Raw genomic sequence first — 21772 nt, 5'->3', positions numbered from 1 at the left:
ACTGCTCCGTAAATAACAACCTGGTGAATCAACCACTCCGTCTGGCGAGGTCTAGGCATGTCTCTGGGGCGCAAATTTTCGGACTCGGCTTTCTGAGGCTTTTGTTGTCGTGTATCGCATACGCGTATCCTATGTATGGGGTATGTATGAAGTACTGTGCCAGCACTCTGTAGCATGTGAAATCTGAACTAGATGGACAGCCTCTGCGGTCGGCAGAAGATTCTTGAGGCAAGTGGATGTTGGTCTATACCTAGTGAGACTGTTAAGCTTGTCATTATCCTTGAGTGACCTAGTCTTGCAACTCAGGGGTATTTTATCTGCTGTAGAGGTGTAGAGTTGTCCAGTTGATCTGTCTGGTTTTCATCTGATCACTCCAGTTCTGCCGAGAGCCGAGAGCTGTATGTATAGTAACAATTCAGATTAACCCGGGCTTTGTACGCCTGTGAGAGCTTCCTGGGTACATCTAGGCCTAGGAAATTTTCTTAAGAGGAGATGGAAGATATGTAGACTTTAGTTTTGTGTTTGGGAGATATATTGCTATAGAAATGGGATATAGATTCTGGCGGTAAGTGGCCCCGGATATATATATTCCCTCTAGGGCTTTGGGCGGATATATTTCTCCAAACGCAGAGAGTATTTGCACTTCATCCTAGATCCACAAATCCACCCAGCGAGAGGTACCTAGCCTCCAAGCATAATATGCGTGGACTGATATCCATGTACATACATACGAGTCCGCACAACATTTGTCCATAAGAGAAACATGGGAACCCGTCAGCACAGAACTGGTCCCATGAAGGATTACCGTAATACAGATACACCATGGCTCCGTGGTTGCCGATGCGGGAATAGCCGTGTGAGTATCCGTGGTACATACTATTAATAATTTCGAGAAAGGGAGTTCCTGCATAGATGCCATGAAGTGAAACCTACTCAAATACTTGATCGTGGGAAACCAAGCTGAGAAGATGGGTCTCTATCTTTTAGGGTCCAAATAAAGCGAGAGTCGTCAAAGCCAAGCCTCGGCCTAGCGCTGGCGACTTCCCATCACACCCGAGAAACGGTAGGAAAATGGCACTATGCGCTAACGAGTTTCATTTCCCATGAAACCCCGGGTGCTCCTTGTAAATATCACCCAGTTCATTTCCCAATGGTGCGGTTTGGTATGAATTGTGTTATACCCGACGATGATCCTCCGTATTTATCCATGCCTATCTAGGCATAAACTCGTGTCCAAAGGATGTTATGGGGGTCCTACATCATCTATATGTAGTGATCAGACATAGTATCCTAGTAATAATCATAAGTCTTGGGCCCGCTAGCCCAAATAATAGCTCTTTTGAATCCTCTTATTGTATTACTGTATTATCAGAATACAGGGCCAAGAGTCAGGGTCCTGTGGCGATGTAATGATGAGTTTGGCGTCGATCGCCTGTATGGAGTAATCATCCACGCCACAAGTCTCGGGCAGCAGACAGCGCACAACCTTGCACTAGCACCAGAACGGGGCTAGCGGATTCTGAATGTAGCCCGTGTCGGGCCAAAATAGGAAATTGATCAACAACCCCCCCTGGTTTGGTACCTGATTAGTCAGGGCCTCAGCACCGCTTATTGGTGGAGAGCTGGAGGTTGCAGGCATTACCGCTGATTACCACAGATTACAGAAAGAAGCACAGAAGGAGGGAGCAAACAATCCCTGGAAGTCGCGGGTACCTGATGAGTGCCCGGAAAGACAGTGCATTCACCCCATCGGAGTAGCGTAATGTGTTGTACCTCGCGGTACCTCTGGGGAACGGACCCCTTGTCCCTGAAGGCCCGTTATTCCACCTTCCACCCCCTTCGACTCTGACTCTCCCTCCTTCACTCTCCCACGCTCGTTATTCTGCTCCCTCGAGGGACCATTCTTTTGCCATTTTCAATACCAGCTACGTCAACTCACCTCCAAGCCGGCCCTTCCTGGTCGCTCGAAAGCAACAGCCTGTTCCAAACAAAGCCGACTAGGGGCGTCAGACCCGTCCCTTCGTGACCTTTGTGCAACAGCCTCTTTCACCCGATTCATTTCGCTCATTCTCACGCCAATTCTCTTTCTCCTCCGACTGCTCGTCCTTTAAATTCGAATCGGCTGTATCAGATCCACTTCCAGGATCCGACCGAGGGACGCATTCAAGCGCGTCGACTGATTCGACAACCTTATTCTCAAGTGACGAACACTCGGCATATTTCACCCATAGAAGTCCCAAGGGTTGCGCGGGTCGTTCCTGGTTCTTCTTTTCGAACTCTATTTGCCGCAACGACTGTGTCTGAAGCGGACCTTTTTGACCTCTTTTGATACAAGCTTCCTCCAAACCTTGTCTTCTCTCGATTACACTATGCGGTTCACAATGCATCACATCTTGGCAGCGTCCAGTTTGCTTCTGGCCGTGGGCGCGGTCGCTTCGGAATCATTCGAGGTTCTGGTCCCTCGAGACATGACACTTGTTGGCTGCTACAATAGCGCGGATGGCCTGACCAACCAGACCTCATATACCTTCCAGAGTTCAGGATGGTGCTTTCAACGGTGCAAAGGGACCAACGCTGCAACTTTTGCTCTGACAGGTGGATCAGACTGCCTGTGTGGTAGCGAGCTGCCTCCATCATCAGCAAAGGTCTCCAGCGATAAGTGCGACCGAAAATGCGACGGCTGGCCTGACGATAAATGTACGTCCTTTTGAACACACCTTATTGATTAATCAGGTCAAAACCAAGACTAACATTTTTGCCAGGCGGTGGTGTCGGTTTCTATTCGGTTTACACAACGGGTTTGGACCCCGATGTCTCCACAGTATCTGCATCGACGACCAAGGAGCCCGATACGACCACGGCCTCCAAGACCGACCAAGCTGCTACCTCGGTCTCAACAAACTCCGGTGGTGAGACTGTTGTTGTGACCGCCGTTAGCGAGCACACTCCCATCAGCAGCGTCAATACCGAAGCGGAAAATACCAAGAACAGCCACAACACTGCTGCCATTGCGGCTGGTGTGGTGATTGGTGTGGTTGGCGTTGCTGCACTAGCAGGTGCTGCGTTCTTCTTCTACCGATCTCGCAAGCAAAAGACTCAGGGATTCGGTGGCGCAGCTGGTGGTTACGGTCGCGACTCGCAGCCGCCATCGATGTCGGACTCGCGATTCGACGGTGAATATATGGCCCAGCGCCGGCAAAGCAATGGCAGCATTGATGATGACCATGACTTCTCCCGCCGCATTCTGCAGGTTCGTGCACATGACTTGTTGCATTCCATAAGACCGGCCAGCTCATTTGACGTTCTAGGTGACTAATCCGGACCGCCATTATTAAATGGTACGACTGTCTCGTTAAAAGCTCGCTCTGCTATTTTCTCTCATCCACCCTCACCTCTCGCACAACCGACTATCCTTTTCCCGGGCTCCGGTTTTATGGGAGCCTTTGTTCTATTGTCATATTTTCATCGGGTTATTTAGCGGAGTTACGATATCCGAAAGGCATACGGCTCGACCCGATTCGGTGTCCATATTTTGGTGAATTTGATTGTCTTTATCTGGCCGCGTCTCTGAAAGTGTCCCCCTGCGTGTGCGAATATGCGAACAACCTGTTTCTCCATAATCGTCTCGGTTCGTATTGGATGTTTCTCAGGGATCCATAAGAATTCCCGTCAACGGGGAAGTCTGCCAACAATCCCGCCCTGCCAGAATGTTGTATTAGTGCGTCTTGGTGGACGGAGATGTCCTGGTGGGATTCTTGTATCCGGAAAGGCGTTTTTGATTTCGGCTCCCCTCTCGATGCTCACGCCCTTGAGCAAACCTTTCCTTCACACGACTTCTTATCAGCTTCTGTTTCTCGAGCCGCCTGTTCTCCAGCCGATTTCGCGCTGATCCTACCCTGAGTGGATTTGGGAATGCGTGACTGTAAGTATGGATTAGCCTGTACCTAATGCGAGAATGGATATGCATATCACTGGTTTGCTCATGCGTAGCTGACTTGATATTGGGCTTGCTGCATCCCGTAGTGTCTCGGTGTTTGGACTTAGATATATGAAGACATGAATGTAACTCACTGACTCTTATTTGTCCAGGATTCTCAGGTCCCTTAATCCGCAACACGCCAACTGAGGTTTGAAGACTGCACGTTCAACTACACACTTCCACGCTCCCATTTCGTCCGCTGGGCAGCTTCGAGCTACAAGGGACGACGAGTATACTGAATTCTGACTGAGTCTTGCATGTTGAAACAAACCTACAAGACCAGCACCCTACCAACACAGAATGTCAACAAGCCCTACCAGCACATGCACGATCTATAAAACACGAACAATCCTTTTGTTCTCGACGAGTCCCTTGTTTCGCACACGCAAGCGTTACTCAGTAGAGGACTCAGTCATCGCCAAGTTTGACGCACCATGAGAGCTTGAGCACACCTGAAATGCAGACGCGCTCAGCCAGACAGCAGCACTGCTAGTTCGCTCACGAGTATTTCTGGAGGTCAGCGGAGTTATTGATCTGGAATGGTACCCACGACACGCCGTTTTTGGCTTGTACATGATGTTGCAGTATGCACACTACGGGTTGCCTGGTATAAATGTCGACATGAAACTGGTCAGAACCAAGATTCTATTGAATATCTCCTGCTGGGACTCAAGCATCCATAAAGTCCCTGGTGCCGCGATCGTGGTGTCCATGCTCGTCGTTGGGAACTACTTCTCGAGTCGTGGACACGGGACAGTCTCAAAGCTGGATGCCTTCGCTTCATCGAGGACACCATCGCTGCAGAAGGATGAACATGCTCGCGACCGGAGTGGTGCATGGCTCTCATGAGCGGGTGGTGGTCCTACGTGATTCTGTATGAGAGCTTCAAGCCGTCGAGGCGTGAGTTATACCTGGGGGACGGTGAAGTAGAAGTAGCCCGGAGCTGACTCGTCTCTCCATTGATCATGATATATCGTCTGTTGGCTATGGATATGTAGTCTTTGAACTGGGTTCGATCTCATTCTGTACAGACATCTAGCCTATGGCAAAGTAGATCGGTGGCCACGCAATTCATCCATCTCGACAAAGCTGTTTCACAACCATACACAATTCGAATGTCTTGGATCAATTTCGCAGTGTCGAGTATGTCTCGCATCGATTACGCCTTGTCCAACCACACTCTCACCACGCTGGAGGCCCGACATGGCGACTACGAAAATCAACCCACACACCCCCGGACTCCCAGCACACCCTCCACCCAGGCAACCAAGGACACGCACACCCCGGACATTAACGAGCCAAAGAACTCGCAAGTCCTCGAACTGACCTTTCCTCGTCTGCGTTTCCATGACATCAGACAAGCATCTCCCGCCATCGCCAGCGCCAGCGCCATCACCGGCGCAAGTCCCTGCCGTCTTCGCAGCGCGCAAAGCCTCTTAGGTCATGGGCACCACGCTCGAATGCAGCCAGGTAGCGCGAAGCCTCCCAACAGTGATCGACACCCATTCCAACGGCGGCTAGACGGAGATTAACTGAAGGGGCCAGCGCGATAGGAAAGCCGTCTAGACCGCGCGGGGACCAGGAACAGTACGGGCAGGAGGCAGCGCAGGCAGGGATGCAGCCGAAGGATTCGCATCGCAGACACGTCCGGAGCGATCGTCGCTGGACCGAGCGAGCAGCGACGAACGGGGAAGCACACACGAGGACGGTGATAGATCAGCGCGTTGGAAGGAATAAAATCATCGGCATCGTCCCACAACGGAGGTTTGCACAGCTGCGCTGCACGACTGTCTACTACATACTATACTCCGGATTGGGAAGGGTGGGCCAAGCGATCGCGTTATCGCGTCGGGAGAACAGAATCCCGAGATCCGGGGCTCTCGTCACTAATCATCCGCAGGAGCTGTGCTTGTCGCAACTCCATCCTCCGTCCTCCGGGCCCCGGGGGTGTGTGAGGATTGAGGGCCTGCATCGGACTTGATACCCGCTTCATTATCCCCGACAGGGACAGGCACGGCGGCTCCCCGAAAGATCATGACCGCCGACGTCAATCTGGAGAGCATGCAGGACGATCGCGCTGGGAGTGGTACCTGACTCATGGGACTATTCCTTCGGGAGATGCCCTGATGGAGCGATATTCAGCGCGCCCGTGCAGCGTCAATGCCGAAACGAGCAATGCAGCCAGAGACTCTACACGGAGAATGTCCACACATTGCTTGTGCAGGGCCTGACTTGGAGGGTCAGGTCATATTCGCCTATGCCATCGGGAGAGGGCCTGGATTGAGCGGTATTCAGCGCGAAGTGACATTGCATTCAGCAGAGATCTTCAGCACGCAATCCATGGATATGAATCTACATATACATATGGCCCGAATTGAGCGATATTCAGCGCACAGCCCAATAGAACAAGACCTCGGGACGAAAAGATGCAAAGATTACACAAGACTAATTAGGCCATGCCAACCCTGGCTCGGATTTGCTATTAGTTGCACATTCAGGCCAGAAACCAATCACCCCAACCAGATTCAGCGTGCATCACACTAACCCGAAGCAGCCAGATTGAGCGCGCTGTGTTGGCAACCCCTGTCCAGCCGCAGGAATCCTCCCCCCCATGTGGGCTGTGGATACCAGACGCTTTCCATGTGGAGAGCCGGCATGGAAAAGTCCCAAAACCGCCGCTGCACGCTGCGCCGCCGAAGGATGTAGCGCATGGGCAGGCCACCATGTGGAAGACGATAGCGCGCCCCGGGGGGGAGGGCGGCCCAGCCCCGAATTCCCCCATTCGACCAGATCTGAAACACAAATGCAAGGTGTGGTAGACTCGGCGGCGAATGGCAAGCATTTCCCACACCAACAGCGGCTACGACGCATGACTCGCCCGCGCACGAACTGGGTGCCTTGCTCCATCGAGTCATGACGTCATGGTGCGGACGGCTGCTTGTTACAGTAGTTAACTAGTCCCGTCGAGCGGAGCGCAACGTCAAAGGCTTGAGTGCAACATGCTTCTGGCATCGAGATCTGGACCAGTGTGTTGGGAGATGCGATGCTGTGATTCGTGCGGTCGTCGGGGGGTTGATGCTCCGGGGTATACACCTCGCGTGCGTATCTGTCGACCCGGAGTATACGACGGGTTGGCTCGATGAGCCGGACATGCATCGATGCAGACAGCTATCCATGGTCAACTGTGAGTAATTTGTCAGTCAAGGTCGCGTTGGACGACGCCACCACTTAATTTACCGTGCGGCGATATGGTCGCATCGCGCGGCTTATTCCGTCGTTAGGCAAGCGGTGTTGCCTGTCAGGTCGTGACTAATTCCTCACTTGATATCCACCATCACCACGAGCCTGGATGGGTTTAGTCGCAGAAAACCCCGTGATGAGTGAGAAGGGATCGGTTTCGGATTCGGGTGGCTAGACCAGGAACACCCGCAGACAAGCCCTTCTGCCTCCACGCCGCCTTTTGTCTCCATGCTCCATCCGGCAGGACTCCTAATTCCTAATCCTTCATTTCTAATTCCTACGAGTCCTGCGCCGGAGGATTCCGCTCGCACGTCCACAGAGATAACTACGAACGTTATAAATCGGGGCATCCAACTCTGTGTCTCCACGCCCTGTCCGACTCGAGGAGGAGGATATCGCGGGCACGTGGAGGGCCAACGACAGGAGAAGAGCAGGTCGGTGATCTACGGGACTCGAGGACCACAGTCCATGTGGTGAATGGGGCAACGGGCGCGGGTGGGGATTGGTGAGTTCGCTAAAGGATCGAGATAGTGGCGTGGGTGGGACTCGGCCGGACCATGGATGTCCGTCGCAGGAGCTCTGGGAACGCATCCACGGATGATATCGTCCACCGACTGGTCCCCAAGGTTGCCCGGATCGTGGTGCTACACAAATGGGGAGAAATGGATTGATCAACCACGGACCCGTGGGTGGATGACGATCGCGATGGGGAGGATTGTAACTCTCCGGGGCGGAGGCTCGTTGTCACCCGTTCTACAGAAGTATCCATGGATCAGGGAGTGCAGGACTCTGATGCACGGGTGAAGGATTGGCATATCCATGAATCCCTGACGACGGAACAAGGCGCACGCCATCGCGAGGGACTCTTCATTTCCACGGCTTGGTCGGGGTCCTGAAAATAGCAACCAACACTCGATGTGCATCTGAATTCCAAAACCGAGAGGTAACTGCGATAATGAAACACCCGATCAGCATGTGGCTGGACGGGCGTTCGTTTCATCTTTGGTTCTTCGCGTGGCCGGGCGTGGGCATGCAGTAGCCCTGCAGTAGCTGCAATGGCTGCAGTCGCCAAGCACCGGAGAAGAAGAGAAGGGGAGACGGGGAGACGAGGAGAAGGAGGTGTGAGTGGACAATTGCTATCGCATGGCGGATAAAAATAAGTATGTACCCATGGATGCATCTGGTGGATATAGTGTCATACTCACTATGATCAGCACTAAGAGCCCACGTGTAAGCAAGCTGAAACACCATGAAGCTGCACTTGCCCAACGCAGGATAGCACAGGATGGCAAGTATAGTGTCGCCCTGACTCCACTGCTCGAGACAGTCTGACGGTTGATAGGACAGCTCGTAAAGGACGGAGGCTTAGTCGCATGCAGCCATCCACACAATGGAATTGAAGTGCGCCGTGGCACTACGCCCAAGAGGGAGTCTGCATGGCTAATTAGCTGTCTTTTTCTCTTTCCCAATCCGGCGATCTTCGAATCCTTCTTCCACATGGTCGAACTGGGATGTGCATCCTGCGAGCTAACCGTTTCCGAGTCATCAGGGAAATGAAATGAGGATCGGGAATCAGCACGCTACCCCCTCGACTCGGCCGCCGGTAGCACCGGATCCTTCAAATCACCGAGATGAAGCCAGGCACAATGCAACCTGGTTCGCGGCTTCGCTGCATGTCATTCGAGGGGAACGGCTTCCACCCCCTTCCCCCTTTTGTCGTGTGGCTCTCTGGCCCTGACGTGATCCACGCGAGAAGAGCGAGCTCGGGCTCCAAAGTCCGACCGGAGTTCGGAGCAAGCATGTCGCGATTCCCTTGTGGGCGTTGCGTTGACACGATCGACTCGATCCTGCGGCTCTCCGGCCGACACTGTAGTGCACGATGCGGCGGAGTGTCGGATGGAGTGTAGTTCCACCAGGAACCCCAGTACCGCCGTGTCTGTACTGTGGTTACCTCTGATCCCATCACAATCAGATCAATGCGTTCGCCGTGTACCACCCGAGCCCAGATCCTCTGCGAGACATGCCTGGGAGCACCGAGTCTGCCTTGCCGTCCAGGTCCGACAACCACATGGCCTGATCGGCAGAGCTGCACCCCTGAAACACATCTCACCCCTTATCGCATTGTCAAACCTGCAGGACCTGCATGCCATCCGTGGTGCAGCCCCCTCAAGGCCATCCATACTTGTACCGGATGTGCGCTCAGCGTGTGATTGGCGGATCCGGCCTGAAGATGCACCGACGTGCTGTCGACTTCCACTACATTTGGACGCATGCTAGTGCAGGGGCTCTACTGTAGTAAGAATCATAATCATCCGTGAGACTGCCGAATCCAGGCATGACGAATGGGGGCTCCTGGACACTGGATGACATTGATTCTGATTCTTCATCCTTCTGCTTATTACTATTATTCTCTTATTATTGACACTGTTATCATTCCAGTCTAGAGTCAATCACAATTACAGTATCCACACGGCAGGATGATCGCAGGATCACAGTGATGCCATCTCCAGACAGTGCCTCACGCCGAGCCCTCGAGCGATCCACGCGATTTGCAAAGCACGTCCATCTGCAATCCCCAGAAAGTGCACGGCGCACTTGATACTCCTTCCTGCAAAGTGTCGACATCCACGGTCATGCAAGCCTGCAGGCGCAGTCTATACCCGAGTAAGCAAAAGCAGCTGCCGATGCAGCGACTAAGAAAAAAAAAAAGCATGCTAAATTTAACAGCAAACTCTCTCCACGCATGGAGATTAAGTCTGTAAGGACGATCGGCGTCGATCAGCGCAGAACCCCTGCCGAGCGCACGTTGCCTAATCGAGCAACAAGTGCGCGTAGTGCCGTTAAGAGAGAGAGGGGGATGGATTTCTTCACCTGATCGCGATCGCATCGAGATTATCGCGATTCAGGATGGTAAGTAAATAGTAAATAGTAAATAGTAATTAGGAACTAGTGAACCGAATCGGGGCATTAGGTCATGGGAGTCGATATCCCAAACCCCGGTCGGGCATACAAGACGCTTCCATTTGCTTCGAGTACATATGTATGTACATACATATATCTGCAAACGCGAGCATGACAATGACAGATTCCAACTCATCCCAGATGCCGTTTGCCTGCAGCCAACACCCCCCCCCTGCCCCAACCAAGGCAGCGCCACGCAGCGCATGGCAGCCAATCCGCGGCTGCGAAAAGCCGAGCCCAAGAAGCACGCTAAAAGCAAAAAAAGAAAAAGATAAAAGCATTGACACCCGCCGACGATCAACCGGGTCCACATTCTCGTCCACATGTGGCATGTCCACACCTCTGCGGCCGTGCAGATCGCTTGCCCCCCTGGTGTGTTGGACTGGGACGCGGAGCCCGCTCGGGGGCTGAGTGCTGCGCTGGCCATGAGTCGAGCACGGCGCACTAGTTGCAGTGTAGGGCGAGGCTACCGCGAACGCTAACGCTCGCTCGCGTGGGCTGTGGAGTGCGCCGCTCGCAGTCGGAGATTTTTAGTCCGCCTTGTCGGGGAGATGAGTGGAGATGCTGAGGGTGGTGTACTAGGTACTCGACTACAGTATCGACTCCAACCGTGGAAGTGCGAGATCGTCATCGCGCCGATGGTCCCGGTGGGACGGAGCGAGCCAAGGACGGGGTGAAGTGGGCATGGAGCCCGCGAGTCTCTCGCTGATGTGGTTGGCGACGGCCTTGACGGGTTACAGGAGCGGTCGAGGAGGAGCTGGATCTGGAGAGCGGCATTGCTATCGCGCAACGGTCGCAGCCACGCGGTGCTCACCCTGGATGAATAGGGTTGCGAAGGATTGCAGACGATCCAGGGGGGCTGCCATCCACGCGGTGCGCTGTTGGGTTGGATCCTGGCGCGTACAGCGTTAGTTGAGCGGGTCGGCAGTCGCGAGCAGGACTCGAGGCGATAAAGCGCGATCGTGATTGACAGTTGCGCACTCAGCCATGGAACATCGTGCCTACCAGATTGGGATAATGTGTACATTGCCTGTTTGGGAGAAGTTGGGACGTGGAGTCGGCGTGCTGGTTACCTTGGTATTTACTGCGCTGATTATGGCAGTCGCCGGCGTTGATAGTTGCAATAGTATACAGATCGAGCCAAGGTGAGATTTGCCATATGCCCTATACTGGGAGAATTGGTAAACTGAGCTATGCCCTATACTGGGAGAATTGGTAAACTGAGCTGGAGGTCATTCTTCACGCGCTTCTTGACGTCTTGGAATCCAGCGTACCATCTACCACCGGGTGGTCAACCCGGTGGTAGATGGGCGAGATCCAGAGCCTCGCAGTGGAACCCTCGCCGTCGGGAATTTGATGATTCCAGCGTCGGGCCAGGACATAGCCTACCATGGATACCTCATTATAGGGCTACTGCGTCATGCAGAGAATAATTAGGGTGGATCTTCGAGGGTAGTATAGGCAGTTGCGAAGCTGAAGCCATCTCACTTCCCCCGATCGGGCAGGATTCTGCGCGACGCGGGAACTCGATTATCATGAGATAGTCGCAAGAGAACGGAAAAGCGACAGCGACAGTGACGGCGCGCTATCTTGGCCTGGCCCAGCAGGCCCAGCAGGCCCCGCGCATGCGCTGTTGACACAACATGCCCCCGGTGCATCCCAGCCGTGCCTCTGGCGCCGCGATCGCCGAGCGGGTTCACTAGAACCAACATTCATTCCGCGTCGCTCACTCGCTCCGTCGAGACATGCACGTTTCTGCAGCGCGCATGGGGGCCATGATGAGGGTCAGCACTTGGTATTCTGCAGGACGCAACCACCGTTGGCCCGCGTGAGACGAAAGTGTAGAGTCGCAGATGGTGTTGGTACTACCGTTGTCGACCCACCGGGACAAGTACACCTGCACTATCTGCAGTAGGGAGGAGTACATGCCGCGAGGTCCCCAGCGCTGCTCGAACGGAGTCCCGATTCCGTCCTTTCTTCCTAGTTCGGTCTTGCGGGCGCACTCGTTGCCGCTTTAGGAAATCTCGACATTCTCCAACACCACTCTCGAGGCTCTTTGCAAGGCCGACGCGGACTCCATGCTCCATACCGCTTCATCGCCATTCTATATGTGCAGATCGACTGCGCCTTGGATATGGATCTCAGTGCTAGCATGGAAATGCTGAGATCGCTCGGGTCGACTGGAAGCACTGCGGCTGTACAAGATTTCAAAGTCCGGAATTCCCATGTGCAACCAGTAGTATACTCAATGATTCGATGCACCAGGGTGAGTATCGAGATAGCATCACCAAAAAAGCAAGGCCGAACGGAATCCCAACCCCCGTCCGCCACGTGAGGGGACTCATTCCAAAGCCCTAAGACCAAGTGGGGATGTACAGTAAGATGAGCATACCAGACTGCATTAGTATCAACCCACCCCCGATCCGGGATATAGTGCGATCCTGGTGGAGAAGTGATTTGCCCGAAGGGGAATCGCGCTCGCCACGCGAGGAGCTGCACGCTAAGACGCTAAGGCGCGAAGCTGCGCTAACAGCAGGAGAGGACGAGGGCGATCAAACAGCCCCCTGTTCGCAAAGGTCATGAGGAAACCTCGACCCAGGGAAACCCATAGCCTATCCCAAAACGGATACTGGAGAAAGAGGAACAAGAGTCACCACGCGGAAATAAAACGAAACGCGGGATGAGTCGTGATGACACCGATAATGGCCGATCCCCTAACACACCCATACTCGGTGCGGGAGGAACTGCGCCCCGGCGGCCGTCGCGTATATGCACTCTCGTCGGCTCGACGTCGGCTGGTTAATCTTTTGCCAGACCATGGACCACACGGTGGAGCGTGCGGCCCTTTCCCCACGGTCGCACTCAACGTTGGCTTCGGATGGCGCTGATCAATTGTATGTTCAACCACGCGGCGTCCCGGCAACAAAAAGAAAAGCGAGAGGGGAGCCAGAAAAAAAAAGCAAAGGAAAGAGTCACCCCTGGGATGCAATCAACCCCTTTTTCTCCTTCCCGCTTGCATGCCGCGTGGCACGGATGTGCAGAACGAAGGATTCCTTCCAGAATGTTTTGGGACAGGGGAGTCGATCATGCGAATCCTGCGGTCCTGCGGTTTCAAGAATGCTCCCAAATTATGCACGCCATGGCGTGCAGCGTGTCGCCACTGGAGAGGATCCGAGTGCTTCTTAAACCACGAGGTTTAAGGGCTACCTAGGTACTCTCCAGCTGATGCAGCATGGGGTGCAGGGGAGGTGTTTTGCACTGTCCATCACTGTAGACATAGAGTACCCGGTTATACACCACACCCCCAATCTCTCTAGATGGTTGGGGCTATTGTTTTCCTAATCAAGTGCGGGCTGACACGGAAGAGCAGATGCGACCGGTTGAGGCTGAGAGTTTGCATACCCGGCCATTGAAGCCATCAATGCGCATTGTGTGTCGAGTCCATTGCATCTGGACACGGTGATCCAAGTTCTCGGTGACGTTGGATCGACTGATCTAGCCGGAGTCGGGGGCAGCATTCCCCTCTTAGAGTAAGTGATCGGCGGCGCTGAAACGAGCTATCGTGAACTGCGCAGGGTGGCAGGGCTCACTCAACCCGTCTCCCTCAGGCGCACTCAGTGGGACCCACCAGCCCCCGGGCTTTGCTTTGCGCTCGAACTCCACGGCTCGGATTTTCCGAGTAGGGTTCTGGGGGTCGTCGAAAGAAAGCTCCGTTGCACGGTTGGGATGAGAATGAGATTTGCAGGCGCAGCGGGAAAGACGAGAAACCCGAAAAGAGGGTGCTGACGAGCCCGTTCTGCAGCCTCAGGTACAATGCGCACCACACACGCCGACATTTATCACCAGCAGGGCGACCGGACAAGGCAGGCTCTCTCGGGCACAGGGCCATCTCGTCGGTAGCCAATGGTATGCATATGCGAGTTGACCAACATACCATCTTGGGTTTAGGGTGTGATCCTTCGAGCTTCCTGGTAAGGCAGAGTCAGCCAAGGCCTGCTGTCCATGTCTGTACCACTTATCGCGGTGGAGCATACCCGTTGCGTTCCGTGGGAGCTTGAGCGGTCACCAAGTGGGATTTGGAATCGCGGTGTGATTTTCCCGTTTACACGGTTTTTGGCCAAACTCAAGGGTGCGACGAAGATGGCGATGGGTTCGAGGGGGGCGCACACGCCGCCGTTCATGGCGAGGCCCCCTCGAGCATCCAAAAATAACCATCACCCCCGGGTGTCCCATCATCATCCTCCCGTAATCAAACCGAACTGCCCAAAGCAGTAGATCGGCGTTGCGAGCCGTTGACACGGGTCCCCTGCGCGCCTCAGCCGCACACCCTAGAAAGGGGTTAGTGGCAGAGTCACCCTGGTCGACAACGTGGTGGAATAGTAATTTTAGGATGCTTGATCCTCCCGCGATCACCGCCTCCACGCCCGTGCTTGGTTCGCTGCGATCTCGGGTTAGCGTGCGAGGGAAAAGACGGATAATTATGGGGATTATCTTTTTGGAATTTGGATTTTCGGTCTGGGATGATCCTGGACTTTGCTTTCGCAAATAATCCTTTTTTCGAATTTCTGATTTTCTTTTTTATGAATTTCGATTTTCTTTTTCTTTTTTCTCCATTTTCCATTTTCCACTTTCCACTTTCCACTTTCCACTTTCCACTTTCCACTTTCCACTTTCCATTTTCTATTTTTCCATTTCGTTTATTTCCTCATTGATTTAATTTTGGGAAGTCTAATCATCCGCCTGGAGATCTCGAGGAAAGCCGTGAGCCTGCGCCCTATATCAGTCCACCCTCCGCTCGTCTTCATCTCTCCTCCAGTTTCAGATTCTCTGCAGTCCTCACCCTCGACACTTCTTCAATTACATCACCCGTGCTTGTCTCATCCTATATATCTTGCCTCCCCCCTCCCCCTCATCCTTCCATCCTTCTCACCCCAGGATGGCCCGAGGATCCTCTGCAGAACACAAGTCGTTGTCCACTCTGTCTGCTACCAACCAGCTCGTCTCTGTCTTGAACACTCCTGCCGCTTCCACTTCCCCTTCCCCCGACCCTCGCCTTCAGTCTACCACCATGGTTGGCCGCAAGAGCAACGTGCGCCGCAGCCCGCAGACGGAGATCACAATGCCCGTCACCTACACTCCCACCACCCACCGCATCAGCAAGGCGAAGAAGGGCAAGCGCGTCCACGCCTGCGAGCACCCCGGATGCAACAAGGTATGAACCGGCCGTCCCATCTCCCGTCCACGCGCACCGCTGACTCGAGGCATCATCTAGGTCTTCACTCGCGCCGAGCACCGGAGACGCCATGAACTGAACCACAACCCCGAAGCTTCCTACCGCTGCACCCACCACGGCTGCAAGAAGGCCTTCCACCGGCCGGATCTGCTGGCGCGCCACATGGAGAGACAGTGAGTATCCGGCGCAGGCGCCCTTTACCTCCGGCGCAACGTTTGCTGACAATGGACCTCTAGTGAGCTCGAGTCTCAACCAGAGCAGGCCCAATGGTCTGCGCAGGCTCCGGCGCCCGTCGTCAATGAATCCGCCTCCATCCCGCGCTGCGTGCCCATGGACACGGGCTCTCTGCTCGCCTCGTCGCAGCAATCCCACTCCATGTCCATTGGCTCTCTCGTGGCACCCGGCGTGCACCCCGATCTGGCGAACGACTGCTCGCTGATGTGGAATGGCATGGACCTGCCGCTGCAGCAGCCTCGTCCCACCCCCAACATGTTCCACCAGCTGCCCGAGTCTGCCGACGACAGCCCTTTTTACTCTTCCCCCGCCGAGACCTGCCCATCCCCTTTGTCTGATGCGGCCTTCTCGCTGCCTCCCCACTCCAGCTCCTCCATCTCTTCCGCCTCCGTCTCGGTCATTGACCAGTACCCCAAGGGCATTCTGAAGACGGAGATGCACTCGTCCCCCATGCAGATGCACTCCCCACTGCGGTGGGATGGCTCGGACGCGGGCATGCCCCCGTCGCACCTGGTGCCTATCTCTCTGGACGAGCACCTGATCCAGCCCCCGGTGCAGTGCCACTACCCTTCTCCCTCGTGGTCCAGCGCCGACTGCCTACCCTACGAGGACCACGTGCAGTCGCTGGCTCACTTCCAGCCGATGGGCTGGAAGCAATGGGCCATGTGAAGCGCCGCGCCAATGGTCCTGAATTGAGCGTGGCCCGTCACTGGGGCCCGTCCCATCTTCACGACTGATGACTCGCTATACTTTCCTCCCCGTCGCCCTGTCGGGGGGGGACCCCATTCTAATTACTATCCCTCACAACGAGGTCTGGATCTGGGGCGCGCGCCAACAAACCGACGGCGCAACCAGAACCCATCCATGCTCCGCCGGCGCGGGTGCGCGCGCACTCGAAATGGCTCAACGCCGCCGACCGGAGAGGGCCGGAGCTCGCGTTAGCTGCGTCCGCGGGCGCGACTGACAGTGGAGACGGCTCCACCGGCCACTTCATGTGGCTCCTAAGCTTCCTCCCCAAGGGAGGGAGCGAGCGAGCACAACAGTGCTTGTCTTTTTTTTTTCCCCCTTGGTTCATTGTATCCTAGCAAAAGGGAGGCGTGGAATCCGTCGATTCCACGCAATGATCTTGATGGTTTTCCTTGTTTGTTTTCTTTAATGTATCTCCTTGTGTCGGTGTCGATGATTTCATGATTTGCATGCGTCTCTTTACTTTTCCCGCCGTTGTATATACCCCCCTCGTCTTGGATCCGATATACGAAATACCCCTTGTATCTAATATGAACCACAATTATCTATCTACCATTCTCCCGTCGATCATGATTCTCCTTAGACTTCTCCCCGATGATCGTCCGTCTGATAGGTCTCAGGCGCCGGGCGTAACCACGGTTCGCCCGACGCCGCGTCCCACGGTCGGCTGCTCAAAGGCACCGATTCCAAATCGCGGAGAAGCTCGCTCAAGGCGATCGCGAACTGCATTCTGATTCGCACGTTTACCCGGTCGGGAGCTAAGCACATTATTTAAGCCGGCCGCGGCTGGACTGTGCCAGCGGAATTCCGGGCCCGCACTGGTTATGGCGACATCTCCCCCTGCGAGCGGCGGCGGGCTCCGTGTCCGCGGCGGTATGGTGGACCATCGCGGCCACGCTGATCATGATTTGACTCCTATTCCCTTAACCAGCGAACCCAACTACCTAGTTGACTAGTTGACTAGCTATTATTTTTGCTATCATGATCACCGACGGCGTGGTACGGTGGACAGCGACACCACTCCCCACACCGTCGATCTTCGGGCGCACAACATGCCGCGTCGGGTTTAGTGCGGCTTTGACAAGCCTCACCTTCACCCGTTGCCCTTCACCGTTCACCTGGGTGCACCGCGCCGGGTCTGCACGCTATCGAGTCACCACAGTATCGATGGGGACTGACTCTTCCCCTGCGGACTCGTCTACGAGCCGCCTCGCCTCGCCTCGTGCAGAAGCACCCCCCTCGCGCACCCTAGTTCAGGCAACCAGCCGCGCCAACAACCAACCCAACACCAGGGTTGGTCTCTGCGTGATTGCAGCGGTGTCTGCAAGGCCTAACCAACCGAGCAGTGTTACTACCCGCCGAGAGTCGGTGCGTGATGTGTAGTGTGGTGTAGTGTACATCGGGCTAGTACTTCGAGTGGGATGGTAGTGCTACTCGCTATGGAGTACGGCAGATGTCTCACGTCGACCAACACAAACCAAAAAGAACGACAGGAACCGTTTACGCGCCTATGATTGACCGCGTGAAATCCATCTGCCCAACCGCACTATCAGGCGCATTTCGACCCCCAAGTAGTGGACGCCATGTCGATCGGGGTGGGCGGGGTGTCATGGACGTAGTGCGGGTGTGTTGTGTAGGTATTCTCGGTCGCAAGTAGTCACTGGTATGTCTGTACCTTGAGTAGGATATCGTACAATTAGTACAATAGCAGCACAATAACGGAGGAGAGCACAGTGGGTGGAAAGTCGTACTCATCGTACTTATCTATCCAAGAGAAACCGAGGAAGCCATCTACATGCGGGGGCGACGGTCTTTAAACCCCGGGCAGCCGCCACCAGTATATACAAATATGTATATCTACTCGAAATTTGGTCGTCCTGGGCTGGCCCTTTGCTGTTTTCACGGGTGAGTTCTCGCATACCCGCTTTAGGTGGCGGTTATCGGGGATTGGTAGACACTCTATGCGGACGCTATGTACTCAAGTAAACCAAGATTGTAGCAGTAGTATACCACAACAGGTATATTATTTTTGAGTATAAGGATGCGTTCGCTAGTGCTTAATATTCTCCTAAGTGCCTTTGCACGCCGGGAGAAGGTGGAGTATATAGTCGTTGTGGTAAATACCTTAGTTATGAGGCATCCAGCATAGTATAGATACTTTCATGTCTCCCATCCACTTAGTATCCTCGTTCTGCTCCGAATACCCCAGTGAAGATATTTGTTTTCTCTGGATTTCCTCTAATTCTTCTCTTGCTACAGATCTATCTCAGCACCCGATAGGGTCCGCGTCGTTATAGGAGTAAACGGGCGCACGATCCAGCCGGGCAACGGATCAACGTCCCAATTCAGCTTACGAAGCGAGTTGGCACTATGCGATCCAGAGCCCATTCTGGCTGCACCTTGCTGGGGGATATACAGTATGAGTTGTTTGAGGATTCTTCCTTCTGCAGGGAAGATAGTGAAGATGTGAATCCTGCAAGGCTCATGACCTCTGATAGCGCTCCTTTGGGTCGATACCTACAGAACAACCGAGTGTAGATTAAGACAGCCAGATGAAAGTAATAGCAAGAAGTGTTTAAAGATATAAGGAAAACTTCTGAGCTCTTCCCTTCCTGTATATGAAGGCTGCAGCAAAATTGATTCCATGTCAGCTCGAATAGTTATGCTTTTACATCAATCTTGGAGAAAAGGAAGCTATTTATGCGAGCCAACAGGGCCTGCCTTGCAGGATCTATGCAGGGACCGGTCCGTTACACTTTAATAATAAAGGGGCAGCACTGTCAAGGTATAAGTTCCCTGAGATATAAGACCCACGGTGGAGGGTTGGTAAAACTCCCATCCCTTCGCGATCAATTGCCACGATGCAAGCAGCCAGGCTACTTGACGTCCTCTTAACTGGCCTGCTCTTACTTGCTTTCCTCCACCGATGTGATGCCGCTCCAGCTACCTCCTCCGCCGTCGCCAGCAAGGCACTTCCCTCGGTTGTACCACCAGACAGGTCTGCGTTGAAGGAGGATGCCTGGGCCGCCCGCTTCGTCTACAACGTAATTCAAAGAAACGCAAACAACACTGCCAAAAGGGCTCTCGTCAATCGACGGGACGACTCGGATCTCGATTATGCTGCAACTCTCAGCCACGATGACAAAGATCTTTATCTCATCTACCCTTGGAGGGGTGATAAAGCCCTACCCTATGTTGCACAGTTAGTTGTAACCAACGTTACGCTTGGAAAGGGGTCTCAGGGCCATGTCTATGATGGCTACTTATACCAATACCCCGACGAGGACACCGAAGACAAGGACGAAGACTGCGACGGCGATTATGTACCCGTGGCGGTTAAGGTATCGGCCGGATCGGGTGACTACAGAAGCGCTCGTACATTTGCGAACATCCAAAGCCAATATATCGTCAAAGTGCGTCAATACGCACTAAAGTATCCAGAAAATGGCGTCGGATCGCGAGTGGAATCAATAGTCGCCTACGAAATATTGCAAGAGTCTGCCTTTAACGCATGGGTTTTGGGGACGATAGACCAGGTACCGTTCATGAAAGCCGCCATGAAGGGTGCTATCGATGCTGCAAGGCAGGATGTCTGGATCATGGATCTCAAGTTTGAGAATTACATGTCGAAGACCAAGGCTGTTGGGGCCGATGCGGAATGGGCGGTTGTCGACTTGGGTATGATAGTCAAGGGAGATTGCTTTGCTTACTCCGAGGGCTATGCGGGAACCTATGGGTACATGCCTCCAGGTAAGAACGTGCGATCCGGTTGGCAAAACAGTTGTGGATATTGAATATACTAATGTTGGCAAACCTCAGAAATGCTGGAATCAAAATTAGTTCCGGATGGGCAATCGGCCTATCAGGCGGGACCGGCACAAGTCTTCAACATTGCCATCATGTTTCTTTACCTACAGAATGGTATATTCGAAGGCACCGTAACCCAGGATATGCGCGATATCTCGACCAAACTGTATAAGCGTCAACTCCATGACAGGGATTACAGGTGGCATTGGATCGCCTTGCTAGTGGCGTACGTTCGGAGAGAAGATTCGCCAAGTAAGATTCCTTTGCCATCCAAGTACACTGATGATCCCAAGTACGAAGCGTGGGCTCGCTTTTACAGAAAGTCTTTATGCAGAGAGGGGGATCGATATCTCAATACAATCTCCGCGTCGTATGAATTGGACAGACTTATATAGAGACACTGAGAATGGACTTGGACTTGCACTTTGCACATCTCTCTCCCCGCGACGACCGGTGCCCGTTGACTTTGACTGATACCTCCTTCTCTCTTTCCCCTTCCTGTTACATGAGACGTGGTTTCCCTTCAGAGTTAGAACCAGAGGCAAACTCGAAATGCGAATCCGACCATTTTGCTTTATTCGATCGATGATATAACGAGCCGATGCCTGGTATGAACCACGCGAGGCATGTGCCCTTGGCGCACACATCAAGAGAGTTCCCTTCCCTCAGATAAATGTAAATAGCATGTTAGCCTAGCTCACGGTTCGTTATAGCTCTTTAGATGACACGTGAAATCTGCCCCCTATTGATTCCTTTGGACCATGATGATAAATCACTATCGACTCTGTGGCGAGATGAAGAAAGGATAAAGAACCAAGGAAATCAATGTATTATCCTCAGCAAGAATCCCATAATATTACCCCCTCCTTACGATCGTTCTTAGTTAACCAATTATAGACAACATGACATCGCCATATCAGTGATGGGAAACCCTCCGCTGATACAAGATTGTGAACGATAATGATTCGATCTAGCAATGTGTTTCACACTCCAGGAATGCTGAATGCACCCTCTTTCGTCTCTATATGAATTTGGAAAGATTTTGACTGAAATTTTTCTGGTTGGGTCAGCCCTTAAAGGCATAGATGGCCATATCATAAGGAAAAGAGAAATATGGAGAGAAAGAGATCTAGCACATCTTTCTATATTGGAGAACATAGGGGTGACCGGGCTTCACCCGGTCACCCGGTGAGCTTATTCTAGTAGCTACCAGTATTTACCAGTAGCCATTAAATAATCATCGTGAATTTGCTGGTTTCTTCTTTAAACGTCACGAAATCTGACCTGACCGGGTGACCGGGTGAAAAGGCAGAAATCATCCTACCAGTAGTTACGAGTATTTACTAAAACATTGTAGCAAATTTGTTGATTTCTTCTTCAAATGTCAAAAAATCTAACCTGACCGGGTGGCCGGGTGGAAGTAGAAATCATCCTACCAGTAGTTACTAGTAGCTCCGCGCTATCATTCAGACCCGACTGATAGTACCTAGGTAGAGAACTACCCAGGTATTGTCACAGACGAAAACCAGAACCAAGCCCTCCTTTCCCAGTCTAAGCTAATGTTGCGCGAA

At 53.4% G+C, this 21772-nt stretch overlaps 5 protein-coding genes across 5 annotated transcripts; all 5 read left to right on the top strand.

Annotated features, from left to right (window-relative positions):
• Positions 1-2369: 2369 nt before the first annotated feature.
• N7459_009945 (WSC domain-containing protein) lies at positions 2370-3335 on the top strand (the record flags this gene model as incomplete). Its single annotated transcript, XM_056949113.1, has 3 exons — positions 2370-2697; positions 2763-3250; positions 3309-3335. 3 exons carry the CDS (start codon positions 2370-2372, stop codon positions 3333-3335), a joined length of 843 nt encoding a protein of 280 aa, XP_056796338.1.
• A 1789-nt stretch (positions 3336-5124) lies between these two features.
• On the top strand, positions 5125-5511 carry N7459_009944 (uncharacterized protein; the record flags this gene model as incomplete). The annotated part of the gene is made up of 1 exon (XM_056949112.1): positions 5125-5511. The coding sequence occupies one exon, from the start codon at positions 5125-5127 to the stop codon at positions 5509-5511; it is 387 nt and encodes a 128-aa protein (XP_056796337.1).
• A 9605-nt stretch (positions 5512-15116) lies between these two features.
• On the top strand, positions 15117-16316 carry N7459_009943 (Zinc finger C2H2; the record flags this gene model as incomplete). Its single annotated transcript, XM_056949111.1, has 3 exons — positions 15117-15392; positions 15453-15586; positions 15650-16316. The coding sequence occupies 3 exons, from the start codon at positions 15117-15119 to the stop codon at positions 16314-16316; spliced, it is 1077 nt and encodes a 358-aa protein (XP_056796336.1).
• Positions 16317-17375: 1059 nt separating this feature from the next.
• On the top strand, positions 17376-17777 carry N7459_009942 (uncharacterized protein; the record flags this gene model as incomplete). The annotated part of the gene is made up of 1 exon (XM_056949110.1): positions 17376-17777. One exon carries the CDS (start codon positions 17376-17378, stop codon positions 17775-17777), a length of 402 nt encoding a protein of 133 aa, XP_056796335.1.
• A 1478-nt stretch (positions 17778-19255) lies between these two features.
• N7459_009941 (uncharacterized protein) lies at positions 19256-20188 on the top strand (the record flags this gene model as incomplete). Its single annotated transcript, XM_056949109.1, has 1 exon — positions 19256-20188. One exon carries the CDS (start codon positions 19256-19258, stop codon positions 20186-20188), a length of 933 nt encoding a protein of 310 aa, XP_056796334.1.
• Positions 20189-21772: the final 1584 nt, after the last annotated feature.

The sequence above is a fragment of the Penicillium hispanicum genome (assembly GCF_028827665.1).
Source record: "Penicillium hispanicum strain IBT 35686 chromosome Unknown utg000008l_segment0_segment0, whole genome shotgun sequence".
NCBI lineage: Eukaryota > Fungi > Ascomycota > Eurotiomycetes > Eurotiales > Aspergillaceae > Penicillium > Penicillium hispanicum.
This window is presented reverse-complemented; position numbering and strand designations above follow the sequence as displayed.